Source organism: Cydia splendana, chromosome 7, assembly GCF_910591565.1.
Source record: "Cydia splendana chromosome 7, ilCydSple1.2, whole genome shotgun sequence".
Lineage (NCBI taxonomy): Eukaryota > Metazoa > Arthropoda > Insecta > Lepidoptera > Tortricidae > Cydia > Cydia splendana.
In genome coordinates, this window is record NC_085966.1 from 4,843,654 (window position 1) to 4,853,841 (window position 10,188).

Genomic DNA, 10,188 nt, shown 5'->3' on the forward strand with positions numbered 1-10,188 from the left:
ATGCATACAGAGTTACTGCCTTTCAACTTTGAGTATTTTTCAAAGTAGTGACGATCTGTCTAAAAAAACTGAGTCGTCTCTTAAAACATAGGGCTCCCAGCTTAACCTGTCCTGTCCCACGAGCATTGACTTAAATGAAAGTTGCTTTAATAATGTATGTATTGGCCTATCCTTTTTGACCCATATTTGAGCCCGTGGGAGAGGACAGGTTAAAACGGCTCCCATTACTAATAGTCTTTATCAACATTGCTGTAGGTACCTAGTTATCTACTCCCATTTGCAAACCTCATCCCATAAATAAACTTATAAAAATACAGCCTATCAACGAAATTTTTACGACCGTCGGTCTTTTTCGATAATTTGAGATAAAATAAAACAAGCCTAGCCAAATGACAATCTTTTATAGAAAACGCCAAACGAAACTTTAATAACGTTTGGAAATTATGATGGGACTTTTCGTCGCATATGTCATCTTGGCATACTTTCAAAGCTCAGTTTCATTGGTCGATAACTCGGCCGATATAAAGCGTGCGGGGACACCCCGCAGGCGGTATTAGCGACTAGTGAAACCCATAAGTCGATAATTCGGTCGATATACAGCAAGCGGGTGACACCCCGCAGGCGGTATAGCGACTAGTGAAACTCATAATGGCATGCGTTTTATAAATCTCCCGCACCCCGCATGCGGGGCCTATCGACCAATGAAAACAGTCCCCCGAATGCGGGCCCTATGGCATGCATTTTGGAATTCTCCCGTACCCGCACGCGGGCCCTACCAATCGAACTGACCCATTGGTCAGCCATGAAACTGAGCCATCAGATTTTTACTTTTCAATTAGCGTTTATTGACAAAAGTTTGTCATGTTGGCTACGGCCTTAGATCGATGACGGGATAGTTTCGCGTTCAGGCATATACCTATAGGTACATAAAGCTAAGTGTCAGTGCGTTCATCTCCGGAGATCCACCATTTCGACGGACGCCGACTGGTCGATGCGAATGTGGTCGACCGTCTGAAAAACAAGTCATTTGTAGCTATGTCTTAAAAGGAAGCAACTGTCAAAGAAGTTTCGTTGTTAAAGTGTGTTTACAGTTTCATTTTGTCGGTGTAAAGTTTGTGCAGAGTTAGCTTGGTCCCACTCTAACCAAATTTGTTAGAAAGAGAGAGACTTGCAGCGAACTTGTATCCAGTTATCCTACCCATTATTAATAGAATTATAACGTACACGGCGGGAAGAAGTTGATAAGGGGCGAGAAAAAATTTAAGAGATTTGAACTTTATGTAATTTTATTATAAGTTCAAATTTCTTCAATAAAATATCTCGAGTTATCAACTTCTTCCCGCCGTGCACGGTATTAATTTATTACTCTTCCATATTTTATAACAATACGCACAAAAAATAAGACGAAGTCGCAAGCAGAGGCTAATTAGAATAGTATAACTCACATAAAAGAGCGGCGGGTCTTCGGCGTGCGGATGAAAGCCGACCTGGCGGCAGTTGGTGATGTACTGCATACCGTGGTCCGGAGTTAGCGCGAAGAATCCAGTCCTACAAATAATGCAATGGTTCAGATTTTAGGCCAAAAATGATAAATCAGAGCTTAGATGATTACATAATCCCTATAAAAGTTGTTCAGTAGAATCCATGCTACCAAAGGAAGCAATAATTAAATCGTTCTTCAACCCACCCACGGAGCGGCAGCTGACATACACGTCATTATACACACATCTCCCTCAACCGCTTTACGAGTTTTCCCCCGATCATAACAATCTGTTACATAAGTAACTGCGTGAATGTGAGCGTGATAGATAAGAGAGATGTGAGAGTGAGTGTGTGTGAATGCTTACTCGTTGTATTTGGGCGCACACACGATGGCGATGGCCTCTGGCATCATGAGCTGGTAGGAGCACTGCGTGTGTAGATCCACGGACGACAGGAACGCCGTCTGCGTCGGGTGCGTCTGTAACATTACAAAATTAAGAACAACCTATCATGATCACCTCGTGGAGGCGAAACACTAAACCAGGGATCAGATACCGGTATTTTTTGTATGGGAACGAAACCGGTATTTTATCGTTCTTTGTTATTAGGGTTCCGTACCCAAAGGGTAAAAACGGGACCCTATTACTAAGACTCCGCTGTCCGTCCGTCTGTCACCAGGCTGTATCTCGTGATCTGTGATAGCTAGACAGCTGAAATTTTCACAGATGATGTATTTCTGTTGCCGCTATAACAACAAATACTAAAAACAGAATAAAATAAAGATTTAAGTGGGGCTCCCATACAACAAACGTGATTTTTGACCGAAGTTAAGCAACGTCGGGCGGGATCAGTACTTGGATGGGTGACCGTTTTTATAGATAATGGTACGGAACCCTTCGTTTGCGAGTCCGACTCGCACTTGGTCGGTTTTTAATTTTTAATTGGGCAATCTAATAATACGAAGTCGTTGCTGATAGACACAAGTAAGTCCTACATAATGGAGTATAATATAATTCGAAATATATTTCCAAGTTTTTGCAAAAAACCGGTTGCGATCCCTGCTTTATACTAGTTTTGTATTATTGGTCGTGGTTTGTTATATTGCAAGGGTGGAAACATTATTTGCAAAATATGCAAGTAAGTAGGGTAATTCGCCAGTAACTGGCCACCCTAAACTAAAAATGAATTCTATTCACCTATAAACACAATTCATTTTAGTATAAGGAGGCTAGTTATTGAAGGCTGGCCAGTTATTGAACTTATACTAAAATGAATTCTGTTTATAGGCGAATATAATTCATTTTTTGTTCAGGGTGGCCAGTTTGTGGCCGGTGGCCTGTTATTGGCGAATTACCCTATTACGGCAGCAGGCTGTCAGTAGTAGCTGTGTCTTAGCACTTAGCGTAGCTACATAGTTCTTACATGTATCCAGCCCAGCGTGATAAGGTTGTTCTGGTCCTGGTACAGGAAGATGTCTTCCTCGTTGTTGGTGCTGCACGAGTCCGCGGTGCCGGTCTGCTGCGGGATGATCACGTGCGTGATCTTCAACTGATCACGTTCCTGTAGGTATTCATTGAAATGATGCATTAGGCATGTTGAAAATATTAAAAAACGCGGCGCGCCTCCACGCGAGGCCGAAGGCTAAAACATAGAACAATTAAGATTGCGGGAACCGCTCAACTGTCGGACGGCTTTTGGCCCTGCGCAGAGCTCGGCGTTCGCATTTAGTTACTTGTACTATTGTTCTGTTTGAGCACTTAACTCTCGCAGCTTGGCCGTTGGCCTCGCGTGGAAGTGCGTCTCTTTCAGATGCTTTGGGCCTTTGGCCACACGGCGCGCAGGCTCCACAGACCTGGCACCACCTGTTGTGGTGCTGTCTCTGCAAATGTAGACTAACCAGTTTGCCAGCCAAAATGCCACAGGTCTCGACGTCTTTGCGAGTGTTGGGCTGGGCAAGCCGGAGGAATTGCGCCATCAGGCCCGCGGGCACCACCACGGCGCGTAGGCCCCACAGGCCTGGCACGAGACCTGTTGTGGTGCTGTCTCTGCAAAGGTAAATATTATGATGTTAATCACGGGGAGTAGTGTCCGATATAACCATAACACAAATATTTTCATACTTAGATACACCAATTGTCGACTGGATTATATGATATGGATAAATAGTATTTGCTGATCTATATTCATATGGATAAAGGAAAGGAAGGAAGAGGAAAAGGAAGGATGTGAAGGAAGGAGGAGGATGAAGGAAGGAGGAGGAAGGTTCAGATCTGTCAGGTTTATATCGAAATGGATAAGAATATTGGCTGGTCTATATCAATATGGATAAACGGGGATTGCTCCGTAGCCCCTCGACTCAGTGTACCTGCGACACAGCAACGCAAACCATGGCACATCTACTGGCGTGCCCCGCATGCCCGCATCACTGCTCGGAGCTGGATCTGAGGGACACGACAGCCAGCTGCCTACCGCTGCCTACTGGGCATCCATCGTATAAAAAAGGAACCTCGACACGGAAAGAAGAATATGGATAAGAATACTGACTGTTGTAAGTATATCAAAATGGATAATACTTACTGATGCGAAGGCGGGATCAGTGGTGGCACGGGTTCGTAGTGGTGCGGCGGCGCGCGCGGCGGCGTGGCTGCGAAGTCATCTGGATAAAGAACCCCGTCCACAGGCGGCGCGGATGGGGACAATGCCCATTTGTCCTGGGAAAACAGATATGATATGACATATATTTAATTACAAATCATTCGACCATCTAAACTTTATGGACCACTCTTTCTTTTATTATATCTTGGCTACCACTCTACAAGGTCCGTCTGCTACTCTACAAGGTGGTGTCTTTCCGTGACCACAGCTGGTGCTACTCAGCTGAAACGTCGGAATTTAAGGTTTAAACACTGAAATTATATCGCGGTAGACCCGTTTGTGTACTTAAATATGTGTACAAAACGCGAGAGTTAACAGTGATATATGACATATTTTAATAAGTATCATCTCAACCACTCTTGACACAGCGTTGCAACAATCATCCGTCAGGGATACAGTGGCCATTGACATATATTATCCAATCACAACAGATGGATACCTGAAATGTATAAATTCAATTGAATTTAAATATCGTTATACGCCATATAATCCGTCTAAATACACACACACACACACATTGTGTATTTCACAATTAGAATAGCTAAAATTAAAAATGATACATACAGCATCCCTCAAATGTGGGTGATCCCGTCCATCCTCATCGGCCTGCAGTCTCTCCGCTAACTTGGCATCATCTTGTTCTTGCTTTCTCCTCTGTTCCTCTGCTAAACGTCTCTTTACCTAAAACAATTCATCATCATCATCATCAATATTTAAGAGCTATGCTCTTGTCGGTGGAGTAATTTTCCAAGCCACTATTCTTTTTGCTGGGCCAGCCTTTTAACTCCCTCATATGACACGAGCACAACAGAAACTCTATCTTTATATGTATGATTTTAGACTGATAATTGTTTTAAGTATTACCACCTAATACCTAAAACAATTATCAGTCTAAAATCATACTGTGCCATTAATTTAAATATTTTTGAATACATATTTGTTTCACTGAAAATTATATTTCTCCAATAAATCTTGTTGGGAAAAGTTTATGTTATAGACGTTATAGTAGCATATTTGGTATGCAAAGATCTTCCTTATAAACAAACCAAAATAAATATAAAATATTGTAGGTTTTGGCTAAACAAGCAAGGTTACTAAAATCCATGCCTTATTAAAAGTTAATTTATATGTAGTTGTGTAATGGTTTGAATTTCTTTTAAAGTATTTGGTAAAGATAAAGTTAAATGTAAAGACAAACCTCATTCTCCTGATACAGTTTATGCTCTTTAGCAAACTGCTCCAACAGTTTCTGCTTCAATTTCTCAGCTTTAGGCATCACCTCCTTCAGCTTGGCCTGATTCACACTCTTCACCTGCGCCGGCACCGATGCATACTCCGGGTGCTTCCTCATCTTTTCAAGGAATAGCGTCATGAACTTCATGTACAAGATGTATGCGTTCTCGAGGCTGCCTTCTGCTAGGTATACATTTGCCATACGGACCATTTCCAAGCCTGATCGGTAGTATCTAAAATGAAAAAATAATAATTGACTAATTAAATACATATTTTATATCGCTTTGCCGTAGTCCAGTAATAAGATGTAACTAGAATTTTAACAATATTGTCATCGGTTACCGCGATAGTTACTCATGAAATAAAACTATGAAAATGGATTATATTGCGTATATTGAATTTATAATATGTACATCCCAACATTTTTTCAGAAAAGAGTGTTATTTTAATCAGAATCATTAGGACTATTGATTAAAACAAAAAAAAAATGTCCAAGGTTATTCTTACTGGTTGTGAAAAAGTAAATGGTACACTTTTTCTAAAAGTGCTCAACTGATACATTTGAAGAATATTTTTAAAATGTATTAGGTCCCAATCCGCATCGGCTAGCATAGCAAACCTCAAGTTTACTCTCTAATGTAAATTAAGGTAGTGATTTCCATACAATGATATATGATTAATACGATTAGGTCCCTGTGACATTGACATTCAGGTAAAGAGATGAGAAGGCAATTCTAGTTGAAAATTATGTCCATGAGCATATATATCTTTGATTTTCAATCATAGGAAAAAGAACCATTTGCTTTTGATTACTGAAACTAAAAGCAATCGCTGCTTTGTCGACGAAATTATCAATGTTGTTTGTTGTTCAAGAAAACCGGTGGACGGAATAGGCCCTATGACGGAATTAGCCACATTGACCTTATATGGGTCATTTAATTATTATATAAATTAAGATACACAACTACGATTAAATGAAGTAAGTTTGAATGAAGGATGATAATTGATACGGCACATCACATTAAACTAGTTATAAACATCAACAGAGTATGACTCACAACATGATGCAACTCAAGGACTATTTTTACCGGTCACCTACTCGTCACGACAGTATAATTTCGAACTCACCTCCTCGGAGGCACGTTAGGGTCCACCTCAACCATGGCTCCATAGTTAGCTAGTTGTTTGACTCGCGCCGAGGGATCTAAAGAGGCCAAGTCCACCTGTCTAGGACGCTTGTCCTGTGACTGCATTGTGTCTAATGACAGCACTCCAAGCTATTAGTAGAAAAGCTTATCAATTACAGATTATATTTGAGTAAGGGAAAACTGAGAATAATCGGTGGAAATTCCGATTTGCGCTAGTAATATTGCTTAAAGTTTTCATTCCGTACTGTCACTGTCAATGTCACTTATGTCACAGTCATTCATGTTACTGTCAGAAGTCACAGATGGCAGTGCGTTCTGATATCAGCCCCGAGTGCTGTAAATTAAAAAAACATATTTAAGAATTTGCATATGGAATATTTTCTATGTGCTGTGCAAGTGTGGTGCCAAAGAGTATATAATTTTAATAATAATAATAATATTCGCGCAAAGAATATATAATATTATACAAGCCCGCTCCACACTCGTGGAGTCCTTTACTGGAACCATTTCGCCGCATTTTCAGGCCCCTATTTGAGAACCTCTGGATAAGACCAGGCGGCTTAGCGCGGTCGCGTTTTTATCCCTTGTCACCATGCCTGTCACGTTCTAACAAGTAAGTAAGTGCGAAAGGGACGCGCATAGTGATAGACGATAAAAATGGAACCGTGCTGCGCCCACAGAAACCAGAACGCAGAAATTTTGGTCATCCAGTAAGCTATAATCACATACTTAAAATCCAAAATTTCAAGTCTGTAGGCAAAGCAAAGTTTCGCATTTATGACACTTACTCACTCATGATCAAAGAATATAATACTCACTAGGAGAAGAACGATAACTCCATACAAAAAAATGTCCCTTTCAAAAGTTCGTTTATACTACTAGCGCTCTGGTAGGATACCATTGTAATTAGAATTGACAACCCGTTTAGCCTAGCGGGTATTGGCATTGGCAGTAATCCAGTTCAGGAAGCTAATGGTCCTGGGTTCGAATCCCAGAGAGGGAATTTCTTTTTGTATTTTTTTCTTTTTTGTTGGGATCAGGTTTTTAAGAGCCCATCAACGTGCACACTAGCGCCACTGCTGAATACATTAAACTAGTTTTTATGTTATTGGATTCGTCAATCTACCCGTCCAAAGTTAAAACGGCCGTTTTTGTTTTGAGCTCATAGATCGACGAATCCAGCAACATAAAATCTAGTTTGATGTATTCAAAAGGTACCTAAATACACAATACAGTCCGTAGCGGCCCCTTTTTTAAATACATGTCGTTAAATTTAAATAATCACGATTATTTAGCAGTGGCGCTAGTGTGCACGTTGTTGGGCTCTTAAATTAGCATTTCACAAATAAGTAAAAAAATACGTTAAAAGATAATTATTACTGAATTAATGATATTATATTCAGAAATTCGTGAAATATAAAAGGTAACAAAAAGTTACGTATTATTAAGATATAAATATTTTCATAATACATATGAATACATACACTGATATGGCAAATGGTTACAAGTTGTTATTACATCTATCCGGTTATCGGACATTTTCTGCTTTACAGCTCCGCGCAGCGTTCTTGGTCACCGGGAAACTAGTTTGGATATGCGGCAGATACGTGCCCTTCTGAGCTTTTTCCAAGAAATCATATGACGGCCCAGGATTATATTATTATCTCACGCTCAAGCCATCTGCTGATTCACTTTCTAAAACAAAATAGTCAAAAAATTAAACAATATAATCTATCTTCCTAATTACTAACGTCGCTAATTCCTAGGGTTACCAGCTTAAACAATGCGGGGTTTTACATCTATGTTGAATTTTGATTATAATTTCGGACGCGATATAGCGTCCGCGGGACTTACGGGGATAGTAAGATTAAATTATTATATTTGAATTTGGTAATTAGCACGCTCATTTTTATTTAAAGATTAATATATATCTTACCTTGAAATTATCGCTGTTTCTGATTTACTACAACGGTTTCCACACACACATTAGGGCTTTCCATAATCCGGATAAGAATTGTTGATAAAGTCGCCATTGCCGGATACATACAGCAAGGAAGGAAGAGAGACAACGGTTTAAATTTAACTAAGTCTGTGCGAAGACGCATTTAGATATGTTGCTCGTACATATGAATAGTTTTTATTTTTAAAATTAATAGATAAATAAATATATTTCAAGTGAATAAATCGTTGTATATGAAAATTGATATTTTTGCATTAAATGACTTAAATGACAGTATTGACATTACAGACTTTTATCTTGTCTATGTTCTTACCGGCCAGACCCAAATCAAGGCCTATTAAACAACTGTACCGATATTCGAAACCTAAGAATAATATTGAGAGTGGCAACACCGTTTGTAGGTCGCATTGTCCTTTTCTAGCATATACGTCTCTCTCTCTCACACACTCCCACCACAGCAGTTTTGCTTTTGACAGTTACACAAGGCAAATTTTAAAGTCATTGGCTTGCTGTTTTTCCATCTGGAAGGTCGTGAAGCTAAACTGCTGGTGAGTTTTTGAATTTGTACCCCAGTTTAGCTGGCTATATTGAAAAACAGTTTCTAACGGCTTTTGCCGTTCGAAATAAATATTTAAATTTAGTTGTCCGATATACTATCTAGCAAATAAAAACGATCCGGAATAGTGCAAGTGTTTTCAAAGGCTGCCTGCGCGCACCGTCGCTATGGCAATGAAAATACTAAAACACATATGTTAGAAAACACATCGAGCTGGTAAAGCGTGCACGTGTCACCATTATAATTTAATTTTATACCTACATTAAGTCTCTTCCGAGTCTTGTTAGTTTAAATCTTTGTGTGTGTATAATAAAATAACGGTTGAAATTATAATACTTAAATGGTGATTTGTGGAGGCATACCCTTCAGTTTTCAAGTGATTTGTGTTTTCGATTACGAAAGGATCGGATAGTTAATACGTGTTAAGTAGAACCTATGTATTAAGGTAGAAGTTTATAGACGTGTAGGTTTTATCTGCCCAAGTATCTATCAGCAATTTGTCTTTTTATCCCGTTCCGGGTTAATATAATATTGCAAAATTATTTTTTGATAATTAAATTGCTGATAAATAAGTGTACCCGCTTAGGAGTCGACGAAGCCCCGCCTTCGCGGGGCTTCTATTTCCGCTCTGAGGGACACAAGGTAACGAACAAACCTACATCGCAAACATTGCATTTATTTTTGTGGAAAGTGAGTACTTCGGCAGTACATAAACTTAAATCTGACTAGACATAGAGAGAGATTAGCATGGCTCTGCGCAAGAATGACATGCGAAATCTTGAAGTATTTCACTCTTGATCTACCAACTTATATCGCTCCAACTAGATATTTAATTTTGAAAAAAAAAAAAAAAAGGCTACAATGTAGGTAGGTTAAAATGTAGGTACCTACTTAAATAAATAACATAGCAGGTACTTACAGCTTAAAAGGTTAAGGAAAAGAACTCTTGCATGTAGTTGCTATATGTGCTTGTGTTATTTTGGATTTGAATAACTTGATTATTAATTCTATACGTAACTACATACAAGAGGGTCAATTCTTAAGCCTACCTACCTACTTACATAAATAGTACACTTGGCATTAACGATACGGGAATCTTTATATTGATTCATTGACGAAGACGCATGGTTTGGTTCATATTGTCAAATTATATT

At 39.4% G+C, this 10,188-nt stretch overlaps 1 protein-coding gene and 1 non-coding gene across 2 annotated transcripts; one reads left to right on the top strand and one right to left on the bottom strand.

Moving 5' to 3' along the window:
• Positions 1 to 211: 211 nt before the first annotated feature.
• On the bottom strand, positions 212 to 6,762 carry LOC134792459 (STAM-binding protein-like A). The gene is made up of 9 exons (XM_063763744.1): positions 6,499 to 6,762; positions 5,336 to 5,603; positions 4,702 to 4,818; positions 4,060 to 4,193; positions 3,380 to 3,527; positions 2,905 to 3,042; positions 1,848 to 1,960; positions 1,446 to 1,548; positions 212 to 1,011 (listed from the first exon to the last, which is right to left on the bottom strand). Exons 1-9 carry the CDS (start codon positions 6,621 to 6,623, stop codon positions 949 to 951), a joined length of 1,209 nt encoding a protein of 402 aa, XP_063619814.1. The 5' UTR covers positions 6,624 to 6,762; the 3' UTR covers positions 212 to 948.
• Positions 6,763 to 9,728: 2,966 nt separating this feature from the next.
• Positions 9,729 to 9,832, top strand: LOC134792562 (U6 spliceosomal RNA). Its single transcript, XR_010144458.1, has one exon. It is a non-coding gene; the product is annotated as a U6 spliceosomal RNA (small nuclear RNA).
• Positions 9,833 to 10,188: the final 356 nt, after the last annotated feature.

Excerpts from the sequence above, each read along its gene's own strand:
- LOC134792459 (XM_063763744.1), bottom strand. The coding sequence starts at position 6,623 with ATGCAGTCACAGGACAAGCGTCCTAGACAGGTGGACTTGGCCTCTTTA. Across the intron at positions 4,819-5,335 it reads AACTGTATCAGGAGAATGAG|GTAAAGAGACGTTTAGCAGA; the intron begins GTTTGTCTTTAC and ends GAATTGTTTTAG. Across the intron at positions 3,528-4,059 it reads CTGATCCCGCCTTCGCATCA|AGACAGCACCACAACAGGTC; the intron begins GTAAGTATTATC and ends TTACCTTTGCAG.